Source organism: Triturus cristatus, chromosome 12 (genome assembly GCF_964204655.1).
Source record: "Triturus cristatus chromosome 12, aTriCri1.1, whole genome shotgun sequence".
Taxonomy (NCBI): domain Eukaryota; kingdom Metazoa; phylum Chordata; class Amphibia; order Caudata; family Salamandridae; genus Triturus; species Triturus cristatus.
The window spans coordinates 795,794,724-795,813,951 of record NC_140595.1 but is presented as its reverse complement, the minus strand read 5'-3'; the positions used below and the strand labels follow the sequence as shown (position 1 = coordinate 795,813,951).

General features: G+C 44.8%; 1 protein-coding gene across 1 annotated transcript in view; it reads right to left on the bottom strand.

Moving 5' to 3' along the window:
- DVL2 (dishevelled segment polarity protein 2) overlaps positions 1 to 19,228 on the bottom strand; it is a 191,658-nt gene that overhangs the window by 86,015 nt on the left and 86,415 nt on the right. The window contains exons 5-6 of the mRNA XM_085639481.1: positions 15,015 to 15,147; positions 11,000 to 11,090 (exon numbers count right to left, since the gene is read on the bottom strand). Coding sequence (XP_085495607.1) covers positions 11,000 to 11,090; positions 15,015 to 15,147 — 224 coding nt within the window. The remainder of the gene's footprint in view (positions 1 to 10,999; positions 11,091 to 15,014; positions 15,148 to 19,228) is intronic.

Here is a 19,228-nt window from a genome sequence, read left to right as displayed (position 1 = left end):
CGGTGCTTGGAGTACAGGGTACACGTACAGTCATTTTACCTCCACTTCCTGATCGCAAGAATAACAGGTACATCTCTATTGACAATGTCAAGCTACAGTGAGTGGCCGATTCTTCTTAGTATGACTCCAGCGGTTTCTCGCCCTGCGATGCTGAGAAATTCTGTTTTGGCCCCAGCTTCTACCACCTTGCCTGATGTTGCCGTCGAGATGCATACAGTTACTGGTCCTTTATTGCCACTGACAGCTGGTGGTCCACCTGAAGATATTGAGTATGCTTATCCTGCGGATGTCCCGTTGCCTGTTTTACACTCCACCACAGTTAACCAGTCGCGCTACTCCTTTGACTCTAATTCAATGACTTCCATTGCCCCATCAAAAGTTTCACGAGGTTTGTAAGCTATCACAGATTGAAGCTGCATCCAGATTACGAGCTATTGATCAAGCCAATATGGAGAAAGTATTGGCTGTTATAGATAATAGCATTAACACCCTGTCTTCCAGGATTTATACGTTAGATAATATCGTTTCATCTGTGGTTGACATTGTGCAGGATGATTTGTCTGTTTTGTATCATGGTCAAAATCAATTGCGCTCTATTATGCAGTTTGCATGCACATTGCAAACGTTAAAGGCTGGGAAAGTCCCTTGGGATTACATGAATACTTCATCTTTGTTCCTTCCTTTTAATTTAACTGCGAAACAGTTCATGTCCATGAAAGATGCAACATACTCATTGCTGCACATTGAAAAGTTAGAACCTTTACCTTTCTCTGTTGCCGAATTAAACTCTGCTGTGTGGCTTATCCACGGGTGTATCACATTACCATTCCCCCTATTTAAGTTTAGTTCGTGCATCAAACATTATGCCCTTGGCAGACATGAAAAACTGGGTACTGCCTTCCTGCACGAAGTTTGGTCACTCCCATTCACGTACAGATGTGTGAGGGACGGAAAAGAGGTTTACTTAAAAGGTGAGGAGTGCACCTCCACTCCAGATCACTCTGTGGTGTGTCGGCACATTCAATTGCATGGTGCATGTAATGTGCACGCTCCTAATCTAGCTTGCGTCCTCAAAGGGATCCGGTGCCAGTTATAACACCATCTTTTACGCTACTTGCTAATGGTAGTTATTTGCTATTAAATAATGAAGCTTGCTGTGGGATGTTAGTGGGAATTCCCAACATAGTGACTGTATCGCAGAGAGTAGTCTGCTGTAATAACGTCCTTTTCCCACCCCCGCATGGGCGGCTCGATGTATCCATCTGGCCTTCCATTCCATCTTTGAAAGCAGAGTTCAACAAGATGAGCAGAAATAGGGCTCTATTGTCTCAAAAAAGAAGTCGCGTTGACTTCATCCCGGGAAACATTTGTCCTTCACGTAGCAAACGCGCACAGATGTGCAAGCGCTTTTGAATACTGATCTCCCACTTCATTTTGGAGCCCTAATCCAGACTATCTTTAATGCCTCGTCAACAAGTGGCCTGGCACATTTTTTTAAAATTGTGGGCTCCGGCCTCGTGACCTCCTTTCAAACTATTTTTGGTGTGATCCCGGCATTTTTTCATTCTATTTTTTCCAGTGTCTTCGGAGGTCCCCCTTTGATTCTCGCCCTTGTAGCTGAGGTACTTTTGTTGATCTGCGTACTACGCTATGGATGCACAACTTGCGTCACACGACAGCATGTCCCGGCTGCTCCATCTTCGTAACCGGATGCTTGAATACTATGGAACATTACCACTGGCAACCTTGAGCATAGCCTGTGGGTTGTCCTTCCGGTTTCCCTACTTTACTTGCGTACAGCCTGTCTTTCATTGCCTAGAGTGCCCGTTCCAATGGGCTCTGGATTTGTGCTTGTCGAACTCGGTGTCTCCCGCCCCGGATTATGATCGGCTAATGAGCCCCTTAGTGGCTCACGAGTTAGACTGTTCTGGTGTCAGGATTATGGCCTGTGGAGCAGCACATGAAGTCCTAGGGAATTGGGACATCAGAACGGCTGCAGCTGAATTCTTGGCAAGAAGTTATCTTGAAGAACACACCAGTTGTCCTCTGATAGTACTAGAGGCTCCGGTTGTCGAGGAACATGTGTGTTCATTCCCCTTGCTGAATTGGATGGCAGATAATTTTGCAGAACGTTCCAATAATTTCCTCTTGGAAGCCGTTGCAACTTATTGTGCTTATACCTTGATGGATTATCTTGGAACTCATCCGAAATTCCTGTGGGATGCCTTTTTGGTTTTTTTCCCCTTCTCGTTGACGATCCATCAATGATATTTTTTTTCCCCTTTAAAGGTTTTTTTTTTTTTTCCTCTTTTTCTCTTCAAACTTTTCACTTACCTTACATGGATTCACAATTTGTGCCCTTGGTTCCGTTCTATCGCACTTGAACTCTGCGTTCTTGAAATTGCGCCCCTACTGGTTAGTGGTCCGATCAAGGGGGGGGGGTGTAGTGAAGACTGCTATTTATATACGTACAATGCTAAGTTAGCACAACCGCGTTAGGTGTTAGAAAGCCATCCTGCCACTTTTGCTGCTTTTGCACACGACACTGTAGTTACATGTTATTAGTTGAGAAATGCTTGCTCGCCTCTGCTTCACATGAGAACTGTCTGTTGTTCACATCCCTAACGGTGAGCTGCGACCTTGGTCTGAACATTGTGTAAAGAAACAGTCTGGGTCACTAGACGGTGCATGTTGTTGAGTTCAGGTTGACCGGCCCACTATTTAGCCATAACACGCACGCAGCTTCAAATACCTGAAAGTCGAGTGCTTTTAATATTGCAGGCTGCATGCTTTATACACATTCGGAAGAAGAGCTTTCCCAGGAGCAGAGTCTAGCTGATCCTGTGATGTGATTCCACTAAGCTGATTTTTACGGTATGGGGTTCCCCATTTCAAGCCTAGAGACCTTTTATTAGTCTAATAATAATAATATTAGTTTACTAGCGAAAGGAAGGTGGCTGTCATCCACTGTCATTTTATTATGATTACTCCTTTCATTTTCTATGGTATTGTAACTATGCTGATGGTTTTGATTTTAATCATTTGTCTGCTTATGTTAGCCAAAGTACTGCATCTTAGGACACGAGGTTTATAAAATAAACTCTTTAAACTTTACCGTGTCTGTTTATTCTGTTGTGGACTGATATGAGAATAATTACGAACAGGTATTTCTGATTCCCACCATTCCCGAGAATACACTAAGTCGCTTGTTCTGGGTTGTCTATACATTGGGACCGCCGAGATAAAACTCGGATAACGAATGGGACACTGATGCTGGTCGGATAAGGGGTTCTGGGTTCTGAGGTGAGTTTTTGGTACACCACAATTCACTGAGGTCCTGGTTTCCTGTGCATAGTTCTGTGCATAAGCAGAATCCCTGCAACAAGATCATGGCCTGCATGTACTGGACTCTCAGCTCCAGGGGAAAAGCACAAAACCATACCTTATCCAAACCAGTTTTGACTAACTGGAGCATCTGTGAATGAGTCAGTTGTGACACTGGCATATTGATAGTGAACCCCAAGAATGTTAAAAGGTTTGCAGTCATCTGGAGGTGGCTGATGACTACTGGGGCGAACCCGCCTTCAACTGCCAGTCTTCAAGGTAGGGGACGACTAGCACCCCTGACCTTAGAAGGTGTGATGCGACTACAACCATCACTTCTGTTAACACCTGAGGGGCGCTGGTGAGGCTACATGGGAGCACTGCTCCTGGCCCACCATGAACCGCAGATAGCGCCTGTGGGCCTGCAGGTCGGGGATATGGAAATAAGAATCGTGCAGGTCCAAAACCCCCATTTAGCCTGCAGAGTCCAGGGCAGACAGGGCCTGGCTAGTGTGAGCATCTTGAATTTGCCCTTCCACAAAAATGCTTTGAGTTGGTTAAGATCTAAAATAGGCGTAAGGCCTCTGCCATTCTTTGGCATCAAGAAGTAGGGGAAGTAACACCCAGCTCCTACTTCTGAAGCTGTGGTGGCTGTGCCCATCACCCAACCGAAGCAGGCATTCCCGTCCAAGCCAGAAAGTATGACCAACTTTGCAGCATTGTGAATGTCAGACATTTTCCCTTGCCACTCGTACATTTTGTTAATATTTGTGGCCTAAAGACCAAGGAGAAGCTTCTTTCTGATCCATGTATGAAATGGTAGAAAGAAAGTAACAGATGTCCATGCACATGATAGGCACTTATAAGCGTCGCCACTCAACACTATCAGAATGGAACGATGTCAGCGCAGACCCACATACCTAAAAGGAAAGTGCTACATACGGTGCATAGCATGCATTGCTATAGATACATATAATTAGCATCCTCCTGCCCCTCTAGTGCCAGTCTCAGACGTTTGCAAGTTGTTGTTCAAAGAAGTCTCAAGTCATTGGATGTGGTCCAACTCCTCCTCTTGGTGTACACTGCGCATTGGCATAGACTCATTGCTAGATTATGTTTCACAGAGAGGTTAAGAGAAGAGCAATGTGCAGTGAAATTTTGAGAGCAAGAGATCTGCAAAAAACATCAGCTTCCAAGGCATGCGACTCTACAGCACTACATGCTACAAACAGATGCTGGCAGCATAAGTAGCATACATGGCTGTAGATACACCGGCTTAGCTGACTGTAAAGCATTGCCCGCCAGAAGCGGTGATTAGACAGTGGATGATGCAGATGTTGTAAGAAAGTGGCTCTGTATATACTGTCCCCAAATAGGTACAGGGTGTACAGAGTCCACAGTCCCCAGAGGTTTGGAAGAGGCTAAAGTTGGATATAATCTTACTCTCTAAAGTGGTAGATTGGTCGAGCAGTAAGGCAGTATCAGAGGACAGTGTAAAGCATTTGTTGTACACACTCATTCAGCAAATGGTCCCACACACTCAATAACTGAACTCTAGGCCAATGGTTTATATATAAAAAAATATATGCTTGTTTTATTTTAGAACCAACAATTGGATTTAAAATATACTTTCTCAGAATGAGATGCTTTATATAAATACTTTTGCAATATGCAATTGACTTTTGTAAACAGTTACAAGTGGTTGCAATAGGCAACTCTATTTTAAACACAACAATGCATTGAGCTCAATGGAAATTTCAAGTTATTTGCAACAGATTACTTTTAGGATTACTTTTGGAGTTCCAGGACTGGATCCTAGATTCAGTCCTGGGTCAGTACTTAGAATCAAGTGATGAAAGTCGACTTAATTACTGTGATGATTTTTAAACAATATTTAGCTATTTTAAAAGTTAACACTTAGAAAATATTTCAAAGAAAACAGTCAATGATTCCCTATGGAAGAAAATTCAAGTTGCAGGTACAGTATGTTCTCGATCCTGGATTCAGCCCTGGTGCATTTCCTGTAAACAGTTGAAAGAATTCTTTTTTTGTTACACAGGCGATTTTTAAGGAATATTTGTATGTTTCAAAAATCGACAGAAGAATTTCTGGCAAAAACCAGGCAATGCTATCCTATGGAGGAAAATCAAGTTATCGGTAAGTACAGTTGTAATTACTTTTCAGGGTCAGTGCTGGGCACCAAGATACAGCACTGGGATCTCTCCTGATAACAGGTGACTAATTTTTTTTCATTGTTTGGCTGATTTTTAGGGAATATTTTAAAGTTTCAAAACTCGACACACAAGAATTTCCAAGTGAAACCAGTCAATGTTACCCTATGGAGAAAAAGTGAGTTATCGGCTTTCAGGTAAATACTCGACTGGCAGAGTTAAGGTTCTGGGCATAGACTACAGGATCTCCCAGGGTCAGGTAGGTACAGCTGTTACACCCTCAGCGGCACAGGGGCAGCCGGGTGCAGAGAGAGTTAGGCCCAATGTTAGCCTATGGCGGGCAGGGGGCCTTTGGTTGGTGGCTGCTAGCAGGCAGGCACGCGGCTGTGGGAGCTGGGCTCCTGGTCACTTACACAGGGCAAGTGGCGAAGAAGAATAGGATAGATGTTGCACTTCCAGGGGCACTCGGGCGGCTGGGTGCAGGGTGCTTTTGAGCAGTCGGGCGCTCAATGGATTTCAATGGAGAAGCTACCAGATAAACAAAGGCTGCAAGCTCGGGAACGGAGATTCTTCAGGTGCGACCACCACTTCGAGAGGTAAGTTGGGAAGCTGTAGGTTAGGTAGGCACCCAGGAGTTGGGCACAGGGGGCCGCAGGGCGCCGGGGTGCCTTTTGGCGTTGGGGAAATCTTACCCTCTGCTGGTCGCAGTTGGAGGGGACCCTGGTTCTGAGGCTGCAGGCGTCGTCAGGAGCGTCGAGGAGGGTCCTTGGGTGCTGGATTCTTGGTCACAGTCGCCAGGGGGATGTCCTCGTGGTCCTTGCCCACTCCGGCACAGGCCAGGCTTGGCAGATGCAGAGTGTGCAGGAGTCGCGGTTCCTGGCTGGCACCAGGGGTTTGTTACTTGCTTTGAGCAGAACCACTGCTCATGGCAGTCCCAGTCTTTTAGAGTCACAAGGCAGTCAGGTCCTCCGGGGTTTGAGGTTGCTGACCACTGGAGACGCCGGGTTTTAGCAGGAGCAGGTTCGAGGGTCGACAGGACTGTAGGGCTGGGGCCAAGTCAGTTGGTGTCTTCCTCTTGTTAGCAGCTGCACGGCAGGTCTTCTTTCTTCTTGTTGTTCTTGCTTGTATTGGATTCGGGATCGGAGGAAGGAAGGTTCAGGGTGCTCCTAAATACTAAATTTAGGGGCGTTACAGGTAGGTAAAGGGCAGGGACCAATGGGTCCCTTCCCTGTGGTGGGTACACCCCCTATCCTGCCACACTCCTGTGTGAGGGGGCAGTAGCCTAGTCCTGATTGGGTAGGGCTTACCATCTACAAGATGGCGAGAGCCCGGAGTTGTGCTTCACCTCGCCTTCCCCACCTGAGGGGTGGGGTTGGCAGAGGCTGGCACACCCCCATTCCTCACTTGGGCTTTCCCACCAGAGTAGGGGCTAGAACCAGTGGGGACCAATTGCTGAGTACAGCAAGTGGTCTGGGGAGGCTCACAAAGGCAGCATGCCTTTGAAGCTTCCCCCTACCCATCCTGGGGGAGGAGACCTAGCACCTTGCCCAGGACGTGCATTGTTGCAGGCTCAGGAGAGCGGATGGCTCTCTACCCAGGGGTCGAGCAGCATGTCTGCTGGGTGGCAGCCTAGGCAGCCTCTCAGGCAGGACGTGGATTGTGGGTTAGGTTCACCTCCCACCACCTTAATGGCAGCACTGCACTTACAGTGCCCAGGAATGGACCTGGGTACTGTAGGGGTACAGGGCTCATGCACCTGTACCCTCACCACTGGCATAGTGCACCCAGCTAGAGGGGTGACTGAGGTATGCCATGGCAGTGTGTTTGTGGGCATTGCACACAGGGATGTGTGCCATGTCGACTGTTTTGTTCTGCACCAAGACACTCCACATGCAAAGGCAGTGTGTATGTGTGTCAGGGTACAGGGTCTCTAAGGGTGGCACAATAAGTGCTGCAGCCCTTAGGGGCCTTCTCTGGTCACAGTTCCCTGGGTACCTATGGTACCATTTACCAGGGGCTGACATGTGGCCAGAGATGCCAATTGGGTTTAGGCTTCAATGCAGTTTTAGGGAAGGAACACAGGCCCTGGGCACCTGATTGCCAGGAGCCCAGGGCACACTCAGTCAAAGTACATCAGCAATTCAGCAAAAAGTGGGGGCATACCATGCAAGAAAAATGGCACTTTCTTACAGATGTCAAAAACAAGGTCCTTAACACCCACCATGCCTTGTTCACGGGATAAGATATCCACACAGTAATGCTCGGTAAAGTTGTTTGGGTTGACCAGGTGGCTGCCTTAGAGATATCCGCTAACAGGGTATTTCCTAGGAAAGCCATGGTCCTTCCTTTCTTGTAGGTGGAGTGTGTCCTGGGTAGAGTAGATAGAACCCTCATTTTATGATAGCAGGCATGAATACATACATTGGACTATCCACCTACTATGTCTGCCTTTGAGATCGTATGTCCTGAGGCTTAGTAAAGGAGACAAATCTGGTGTGATTTACAAAAAGGCTTGGTCCTATTTCCCCGCAATGGAAGTTGATTTTGGGAAGATGACAGAGCTCTAGGATGTAGATATGGTAGAAAGGTGATACCACCTTATGGAGAAGCTCAGGACTGGCTGTAAAAACAACCTTGTCTTTGCAGACCTGGATGAAGGGCTCTTGTAAGGGGAGCGCTTGTAGGTCGCTAATTTATTTATAGTTAAATTTATAAGGCGCGACAGCTACCCAAAAAGGGTTTCCCGGCTAATGTGTATAAGCAATGTAATGGCCACCCAGAAAGCCATCTTCCAGAACAAGAACAGAAGGAGGCATTAACTCAGGTTCAAATGGTGGTCCCATGAGCCAGAGAAGACTACACTTAGATTACGAAAAGGGAGTAAGAGGCACTCTAAGGGGATATCAAACCCTCATGAAACCCTGCAAGGCGGCCTCGATAACTGGAATTCTAAAGAGGGATGAGTGCTCCCTGTCCAGCATGTAGGCTGCGACTGCACCTAAATGTAGGCGAATACAGGTGTAGGCAAGGCCTGCTTTTTGTTAGTGTAAAAGCTAGGCAACAATATCCTGAACAGTAGGTTTTAGCAGGTCCAGGTCTTTGGCAATGCAGTGAACACACTTTTCCCCTTTTGCCGCATTAGAAGCCCATGATGTGGGCCGCTGGGCTTCCATTTAAGATGCACATACATTCTTGCCTAAGGTTGAGGTACCCGAATTCTAGGCCCTCTTGTGCCAAATCGCAAGGTTGAGCTGCCCAGGATCCAGATGCCTCAATCGACCATGCCTCTGCGTGAGAAGGTCCAGCCTGAAGGGAAGTCTCTTGTGAGGACTGACAGACACCTCCAGGAGGGAGAAGTACCAGGACTGTCTGGCCCAGGTTGGTGCTACTAGAATGAGAGTTCGCTTTGCTTGAGTTTCCTCACACTGGAGGGAAGCAGCGAGGGAGGTGGAAAAGCATAGACCAATATATGCCGGACCAATTCATCCACAGTCATTGCCTATGGATTGTGGGTTTGCGAACCGGTTAGTGAAGTTTAGGCATTTTGTATTTTCTGGGGTGATGAACAGGTCTATGAGGTACCAGAACCTTTGAAGTAAGTGTGAAGGACCTAGGGTGGAGTTCCCATTCATGGATTTGTTGAGGAGTCACAGTCTACCCCCAGGGGATGCTCCACCATGAGGTGAATGTTCTGGCAGAGTGCACAATGCCAAATCCCCTGGGCTAAGTGAGAAAGCGGAGGGGAGTGCGTGCCGCCCCGCTTCTGTAGGTAGTACATGCTGATCATGTCTGTCTTGATGAGGACCACTTTGCCGTGAATAATTTATAAGAAGGATTTCGGAGATAAGTGAATGGTAATCAGTTCCAAGTAGTTGAAGTGGCAACCCTGTTGTGGAGAGCGCGACATTCCCTGGACAGTTATGCTGTGGAGATGTGCACCTTAGCCAGAGAGAGAAGAGTCTGTGGCAATGGTCACTTGCAGTACTGGGTTTGCAAAAGGCCTGCCTTGCAACAAGTTGTTGTTCCACCACTGCAGAAAGAGGTGTGCTTTAGCCTGGATCACCACTAAATCTTCCCAGTGACCCTCTGTTTAGGACCACTGAGCCACGAGGCACTCTTGGAGGACGCAAATGTAGCCTTCCGTGAAGAATTAAGGCGATACAAGAGGCTAGTATCCCTCAAAGACCCAGGACATTGCACACTTGGAGCGGACAATTGGGCTGAAGAGGAAGCATATGCTGAAAGCCTGCAACTCTTGACTGGGGGTCCCCATGACTACATCCAATCTGGACTAGAAGAGGATGCAAGTGGGACTTGGTATTGTTTATGATAAAGTACAGGTTGTGGAGCAGGGATAGCACTGTGTGCGTGTGTGTGCGCGCGCTAGACACTGCAGCTTGCTGCTGCTCTTGACCAGCCAACAGTCGAGGTATGGAAAGATGTGAATGCCCTCCCTTCGCAAATGCTGAGTCACCACTGCTAGGCACTTTGCAAACACCCTTGGAGCGGTGGTGACCTAGAAGGGAAGTACTTTGAACTGGTAGTGTTGTCCACTTACCACAAAGAGAAGGAACCGTTGGTGGGCAGAGTGGAAGGGAATTGTGGAAATAGGCATCATTGAGATCGAGTGCAGTCATGAAATCACCCTGTTGAAAGAAGGGGATAACATCCTATAGAGTTGTCATGCGAAAAGGTTTTGATAAGAGATAGTGGTTGAGAGGCCTCAAATCGAAGATGGGCCCCAAGAGTGCAGTCCTTCAAAGAGAAGAGATAGAACAGACGCTACTGCCCTCAGATTGTGCTGTTTCAGGAAATATCAGTGAGGGGCAATGGCTAGGACCCAGTTGTCGGAAGCGATTTCCTCCGAACGAGAGAAGAAGCTGCATATCCAGATAGATACTGGAGCTCAGTCAAACCGGACGCAATGGGAATGAAAGGTAACAATGCGCCCGACAAAAAGTGCGTTTCGGGCACGACGATCTCGGAGCCCACTTTTTGCATGTTCGAACCTGATGGCTGAAAAAACAAAACAATTTAAGACATAGGGGCCCAAGCACAATGTACACCAACAGGAGTCCCACCACATCTTTCCAGACACTTCTTCGAGCAAAAACAACCTGCCAGTGTCCGAGCCCAACACTAAATGGCAGGAGTATGCAAAGCATGTGTATTTACACAAAGAGTTAGACTTAATCTGCACGAGTGTACCACACCATTATGAGAGCATGATTATGCTAGCCCATGCCTGTACAATTCCACTTTGCTAACTACTGTTTAAACATCAAAAATAACACTAGAACTACTTTCTTACTTCGCAAAGTATATCCAAAGTGGGGTCAGATAGGCACAGTGAAGACAAGTAAAGTCAACTGGGACACGGGTCCAGACTGGACAAGTGTACGGACACCATTCATCAAGGTATCTGAACTACAAGTGTCTAGACATTTGCATCATCCCAAACTCTGGTCAAATCATTCAAACCATTGTGCAAAAAGATTTCTTACCCGCTCCAAACGAGGTGGTCTTTGCTTCCGCCGCCGCCGGTGACGTTTCAACAGACGTGAGGCATTACTCTGCTCTGTGGAGCTGCTAAACCTGAAATAAGATAATAAAGCATAGCTATACCATCATCAACAGCTTCCACAGAAGAGCATAAGACCCCTGTTATAAGCCCTTTTAATCAAAGTTCTAAAGTTATGAATTTTAGTCTAATTCGGACACAAAGCGAAGACTATCAAATGTATTTGTTAAGGGCTGGTTTATTAAAGAGGTGGCCTCGTGTACTACTGCTAAAGTACTTATTACATTTGATAAAAACCTATGCAGAGTAAACTTAGAGCCGACAGTAATGGTTCTTTTAAATTTCTGTTCTTAGTAATTCTAAACCGACTGCAATGAACCTACAGAGTTATGAGCTTTGTATTTTCTTTTCTGGCAAGCTAAGGATGTTCATACTCTAGGTAACTTTCAAAAGAAAGAGAAAGACGTTCAGTAGTTCCACCTTTGTAACCATGTTCAAAAAAGGCTTGGAGTCCAGTTACAGGACTGTTATGGGTATGGCAGTCCAATGTTCCAGTACACTGGTAAAGGACAGTTGGGTGGGTGGGTACTAGGAGGGGTGAGGATAGAAAGGAGATAAAAGAAGAGACCAGTTACTGGTCTTGAGTTTCTACAATGGGGTCGACTACTTGCAGCACAAAAATATCAAAGGTTTCAATTTCAGAACTGGACCTTTGAGGTCAGTTTGATGAGGATGGCGTGGGGGAATGTTTTAGGAGTCTGAGCACCCACTGGACCTCAACCAGTAGGGACTTGATCCCAGTGTTACGGTCTACCCACCTAAACCTTCAGAAGCATAGGAGTTTGAGAGCGAGATTAAATGGTTACCAAATGCAGATGTCTGAAAACAGTATCAAGAACAGTGGTGAGAAGGAAAAACACATCTTCCTCTTGGGCTAGATGGAGGTAGATATTGATTCCCTGGGCTGCTGGGCATGCATGAGACAGTACAGGTTCACCAAATGAGGAATTCTGGAAAGGGCCTCTGCAGCTACTCAATTTGGGGTCACTTCTGGATGCTTCTGGACAGGCTAGTGGAGTTACAAACAGGCGTGTGACTCTTCTGGAAGCTAGGTAACCATGAAGACCCATGTGCAGGCTTTTGGTCAATTGGGCTTGGTCAGAGCTGGGCCCTCACTGCTGTAGGCAGTTCAAGGTCTCCTTCCAAGATATCACAGCAACACTTTTTTTATTTTATATAAAAGAGCCCGAGGCTTGTCCTCAGTCTATAAAATAAAATGGCAGTAGGGCCCTGTCTTTAGCAACATCCCTTGGTACTTGAACAGCAGAGTATTCTTTGTTCTTTAACTACAGGCAAGTGAAAAGCACTTGGCCCAAAGGGTCAGTATTTATTTTGATTTTTAGGCCACTGGCAGAAAGTCAAAGCCAAATAAATTGGCAGCTTTAAATTTGAAAGCCTTTCACCAATGTTACTCAAAGGGGACCTGTTGGGCATTCATGAAAGTCTGGATTGATCACACCATTTATTCTAACAGTATCAGCAAATCAATGGAGCAGAAATGCCAAATGGTCTTCATCCTCATCGTATCAGGCTTTTCCAGGCATGACTGGCTCTAATGGACACAGTTATGAGTCTTAGGCCCACATAACACGCAAAGAGGAAGCCGTGTCAGTTCTTTGCAGGTTTGTTCACTTATCATGAAGCCCTCCAAATTGTGATTAGGACAAATTGCGTCTTGGAATTGCTTAAAAAAATATAAAAACAGGAAAAGCTTTAAAACATCGGACTTTGTATGAATAAGCATGTACTTGGAGAACACACCTAGCAGATACTGAACAACAACGTCCAGACAGATTAATATTCATTTCCCTTTATCTTGGCACATTGGGAGGTGATCTGATGAACTCCAGGGCATGTCCATAACGTCCAGAACTCATTTGCCAGCAGTCAGTAATCACAATGTGGATACTTGGGCCTCCATTCTCTTTGCAGTGCACTGAGCAGTCAAAGCAGAATGTAATTTCTATTGGGGGAGGACATCTCCCAGTAAAACCTGGCATGTACTGCTTGAGGATCTTCCTGCAAGACCTGCATTGGATAAGATGATTTGTGTTGTACTAGGGTTGCCTATGTATAGCGTTTTATACCCTGGCAAGGTGCTAAAGGGAATTACCTGAATCGCTAGCCGTATTTCATACACTGGAGCTGTGTTAGGCTGGAAGGGTGTTGAACTGCACTGAGGTTTATGCGCGAAGCAGTCTAGTGTCACACCAGTGACTTAAGAGATGCTCTTTATTGTGACTTAGCAGGGATGAATAGGAAATGGCAATACGAAGGGCAAGAGTTCGATCACATGCACTCTGCAGAGAAGCCCTGTCATACGCTGGATACAGGAGTCTTGCAAAATACTCAATATAATTGCGACAGCTAGAGGACCTGCAGCAATGTCAGAGCTCATATGAGAAGTCTGCACTTTCAATGTTCCTCTCACTGCAGCCCAAGGCCTAACTTGCTTTTTTATTTTAAAATATTTTTAACCATGGTGGAAAGGGGGGCACTCTGTGGATCCTTCCATCACTGCTGAGAGAAGGACACGTTCACGTAAGGAAATGAAAGCATCAGCAAACGTTTCTTTCAAAGTTGGCCCACAGGAATGTGACTGGGGTGAAAACAAACACGCACTGTAGATTATCAGGAAAAAAATACTTTAACATGTTTAATTAACTCTGAATGAATTATGTGGTTCTTGGAGAAACTCAAGAGGTTGCCTGTGATGTGTTTCTTAATCTCTACTTGCTGTACATGTTGCTTAATTTAAAGCCAGCTTGTGTTCTCATTTGTGCCGACACCTCCGAAGCTAGGATTATTCTGCTATGTAAGGCTGTATAAGTTAATGGGTATTTGAGCTATGAGATATTTATGATGCCTTGTGTAATGTTTTCTTGCAATAAGAAATAAAATAAGAAAAGTTCTGAATAGAGATTTTGGTTAATCTGCAGGGAAGTTAGACATGATGAAGTACAAAGGCTGACCACCAAAACATTCCCATGGCATACCATCCCAGGGACACCTTCAGTAAGGAGCATGAAAAGGGATCCAACTTGGAGAAGAAAACATCAATAAAATGTCTCCAAATATACATTATGAGTTACAAATATAAGGAAATCTAGTGCAGCAGAAATCTTAAAGAAATGTTTGATAAAAGTAGTGAAAAGCACTCTGAAGAAAGCCTTCAGAAGACTACACAAGACAATATGCACCAGAAGAACGGCCTCCGTGAGCAGGGGAAAAGCCTCACAACCCAATTGGCTGAGTTCTGGACACAACTATATACCAGGCCGCAGAGTTGTGTGTCTGCCCCTTACAGTCTGGACACAAAAAAATGCACCTGGTCCCAATTTGCCAAACTTGTATTAGGCCAAGGGCTAATAAAAAGTCTGCCAAAGTGTCCAAACAGTAGATCTGGGCACTTTGGCATACTTTGCATTAGCGCTTGGCCTAATACGTCAAACTTGAGGATGGCAGAACCTTTTGTGATTTTTAAGAACATGTATATCCAGGTTATAAAGTAAAACTATTTAAGAAAAATATCAAGTATGCAGTATGGCTCCAAAGGATGGGGCTTTTAAAAAGAATGGAAGAGAAGGAATCAGGCAGGGAATGGTAAATGTTTTGGTGAGAAATGGGAGGACAAGGAAGGTGTGTAATGCTTAGGGTAAGCATCAATGGATTTTCAGGGTGGGAAGAGTTGGGCATATGGGCTGCATGGTTTAATGTGGGACAGCGATTTCAGAAATGGTATTGCATGGATAATTTTGGGGGCAGTGAAGTTTAGAAGGCCTGCTCATTTTGCACCGGCTAGACAACTAGGAAGAAGATGTTGCCTGCAGTTCTGCATGATCTTACAGTAGCGCAAGAAAGCTGTGGAAAACTACACCCCAAACGAGGGCTCTTTTTTTCCCCAGGAAAAAGAAAGTATATGTATACAAGATGCTCGCCTGCTCATAGTGTCATCTTCTTCAGAATCACACATGCTAGTTGTCTCAATCTCGCTGGTAAGTAGCGTGGAAGAACTCTCGTATCCTGCAAGATGACGGTCCATGCGCGTCTGCCCATTAATTCGCTGAGCAGCTGAAAAAACAAAGAAAAAAGATATATTATGTATATAAAACAAAGTTGTTACATCTTGCTTAAACAACTTAAACACTGATAAATGTTTAATCACCAATCTCACTGAACTACCTATTCCGTTCTGCATGTTCACAATTTACTGAAGGAGCAAAAGAAGAACAGTACAGCATGGGCAATGGGTACTGCTATCGGACCAGACATCCGAGTGAGAACCTTGCAAGCCATCTGTCCAGGTGGCAGCCATGCATGGGAATTTGTACAGGGTCTCCTCTGAAGAATTAGGCTGCCTGCTTTAGATGCAGGGGAGCACGTACTCCCTGTAAAAGTTTCTAGAGCTCCAACTATAGCATCCTGAACCCTGCATCCACATTCTGTGGTGAAGCCCAAATGAAACTAGAGGCACCGTGAACAGACAGAGAAACATTTGAAGTGTTACTACCACTAACTGGAATCACTAAATCAAACATCACAATTAAAAAGGACTTAAAGAGCCAAGTCTTGCTTCTCAAACAGACCTCTCATGATAAAAAAGCCAATGATGTGGCATTAGTTTACTGATGTGTAAAAGATTTTAGCCAATGCGATAATTTATGTTCTAAAAAAAGGTCCAAAAATCCAAGCTAAATCAAAGATTTAAGACATATCCTGAAGTGTCCAAGGATAAGGATTTTCTTGAAATGTCATTCCAAGGTTAAAAAAAAAAATGCATGTTAGCAAATCATCTGTGAAGGGGGAGGTTGTTAGTGGTAGCAAAACAAAAACTTCTAAACCACATCTACATGCTAGTGCAAGAACATTTACTACAAGCAGGTATGTTGGCTTGTTCCCCCTTGTGTTGAGAATGGCATAAGTCAAAATAGGGGCTTTAAGGTAAGTCATGACTATTTCATTCACATTTCACTACAAAATGTAGTCGCTAACAAGACTATGAAATTCCCATGGACTGGTTTTCTGAATAGGTGAATAATGCCCTTTTCAACCCCTGATCGGCCAGTCTTGATTTTTAAGACAAGCAGTCATTAAGAAAAACTGGAAACGTTTAGCACCATTTTTATCCCAAAATTTACAAGAATTGTGGAACTTTAGCAATTTTAGAGCTATGACAGGCAACAGATGTAAAATTACTGCTGGAAATCCTTGGTCCAATAGAGAGGTCACTACTATCATTAATATACCCTTAGATTCTGGGTTCACTTGTGTATGAAGCAAGCACTGGAAACCAGCTCTATGGCAGCAAGATAGCTTCAGACTAATAGATCAGCTACCAATTATCTCGAAGGCTTTATTACAATTTCCTATGAAGACACTTCAGCCTTCTGCTCAAATCAATAATTGCCTGGACTGATTCCAAGTGGATTTTAAGCTCACAGAGGCACAGAAGCAGTACTTTTGAGGGAGAACAGAATAGTTGTGAATGCTGCTTTATAACCAACAAACTTTCACACAGCAGGCTAATCAGCACTTGCCTCATCAGAAGCAATTATCTCTTTTGTTTTTGACGTCTACACCATCTCCAGAAAGAACATTAATGAAGTTGTTTAAGGAATTCCCCAGCTCCCTGGTGCATTGACAAATGATAGTGGTGAGGAGGTGGCGGGTGTGGTGACCCTCTTTGAAGTGGAAGAGGTCAGACGTACTTTCTTTTCTACAGAGTTCATCCTTTTGCTGTAATTTCCAAGGGACTGCAGGGATTGAAACCGGAGTGGTGTAGAGTTGTCAAGCTGTTGAGGACTAGGAAGTCCAGACTAGTGTATTAAAGAAAAAGCAATAAAAGAAAAAAAAAAAAAAAAAAAAAAAAAGACTAATTTCAGTGGTGTAAAGTTTTTTTTAGTTTTTTTAACACATGCCTTTTCACTGGTTTTAGAAGGATGGTGTGTGGAAGGTACAGGGGTATAGAGGTTAGGCTTCAAAGTCTGGAAAAGTGGCCGCTACAGGCCTTGCTTTTGGATTGGGATGAGGCATCTCAAAAATGACAAGGGTCTCACATAGGAGATCTTGCTTCAATACTTGGTCTATTTACCACCTTTTTGATGATCTCACTGTAAAAAACACAAGTTATGTACCAGAGACACCAGTGGTGGTGTTGCGGAGTAGCTCCGGAGTGGACAGTTTGTATTGGGACAGGAGACAAAAGGACAGGGACCTTGCACAGAATGCACTCTTGTCCAAACCGGAGTCCAAAGAGGAGGAAGCTGGTGTAGAAGCTCCTCCCCAGTTTTGGGTCAGGAAGGAGTGAGGCTTATGGTGTTCCAGACTTTAGTCTCCCCTCTGCTCTCTACTTTGAGTAACTAGAGTGACATTCCTTTGTTTTCTGTTTATGTGGATGTTCCTTCTCATCACTGCTCTTATGGCTCCTGTGTTTCCCAAAGTCACTCATCTTTCTTTTGGTGGAGAAAACAGAGCCAGAAACCAGGAACGTTATTAGGAGATAATTATACTTCGGGACAATTGAGCCCTCTGGACACATTGGAGGAAAGCAATCTTCAGCCAATGGGATAGACAGCAGCTCTTCAGCAGAGTATTATGGCTCGAGGAAAGAGGCAACATTTATGACCCGCTTCCAGGTTAAGATCTTTTCTATAGATGTCTGGTTATGGCCCCACGATGTTCAAGTTTTGAAGGGAGACCTTCCCCTACAAGCGGAGGATCTCACATATAGTCAAAGTGAATCTTGTTAGCGAAATGTAACTTTGCATCAAATTAGAAGTTCGAGAAGTCTGGATCAGTAATTGTGATGCTGAACACCAAGACCACAGGGGACTGTGACTTAGGAAAGATCAGGGAGTTTGGGGGTTTCTCATGTGTGCTCCTCATCCTGTGGGGGATGCGCCCACTGTGATGGTCCCCAGTAGAGTTGGTTGTAGGATGAGTGTGCCCACTGTTGTGTTGCTCATGTTCCACCATGTCATTTCCTCTTGCACCATCTGTGTTGAAACCACCAGATCTACCCAGCTCCCCATTGCTTGTGATCATGGGTTTGGATCCATTCTTAAACTGGTCTCATATATAACCTGGCATATGGAATCCGCTGAATGCAGGACACCAATATTCTCACCAACAATCCACTGCCCCTTCTGGTGATATCAAGCTTGGTCTGTTACTGCCATGGACCCTTTTGATTGTGGGAAGGGCCCTTGTACTACTGTATGGAGTCTTGCTCCAAGAAAAATATTTTCCCTCTCCGGTACAGGTGAACATTTCTCTAGTTTTATAGAAAACCCCAGCTTTAGTAGTGTGTGCCCCACTGTCTTGATGCTCTTTTGACATCAAGTGAAGGAGCTTGCTTTTACTAGCTATTCGCCTAGATACGGTTATACATGTGTTTCTTTCTTCTCTGGTACGCAGCTATGCCAGCTAATCATTTTATAAATATCATGGGTGTGGACTTTGGCAAATGGACATACCTTGAATAGGTAATGTACCTGGTTTACTACAAAACAGAGTAGATCTCTCTTGTGCTTGGTGTTCACTGGCACTTGCAGCTAGGTGTCACTGAGATACTTTGTTGCTATATAGTCCTTTCTCCAGAGTTGCAGAATTACCTCTTGCTGCGTTGTCACTCAGTTTTTATGAATTTGTGTAAAAAGCGCCGATCCAGAACTGGGCGGAGTGTGTTGTCTGGCTTTGGTACCAGGAAGTATGCAGTCTAGATGCCCGAAATGATCTCTGTAGAAAGTATTTTTTCAATTGCTAATTTTTGCAGGGAATTCCGCTAGCTTCTTTTGTAAACTAACCCTAAAATATTCTCAACTCCTTTTCAGCATCCGTGGAGTTTCAGCTTTCAGACCAGACAGCAGGAAGAAAAAAAAAAAATGAAAATGGTGACTTCGCAAAGGGATTTCCAGGGCGCACGTCTCCTGTCTCAGGGAACCACCAAATGAGAATAGATAACACAACAAACAAAAACAAGCATTTGCAATGCAATAGGTCTCGCATTTACGTGATTTTAAGCTATTGGCATTGTAAATGACAATGCCTTTTATTTAGGTTTTAAAAAAGAAAACCAAAATAAAAGGCATTGTCATTTACAACGCGAAAGGAATATGCTACTTACCATTATGCATCTGTTCTTGGCATGTAG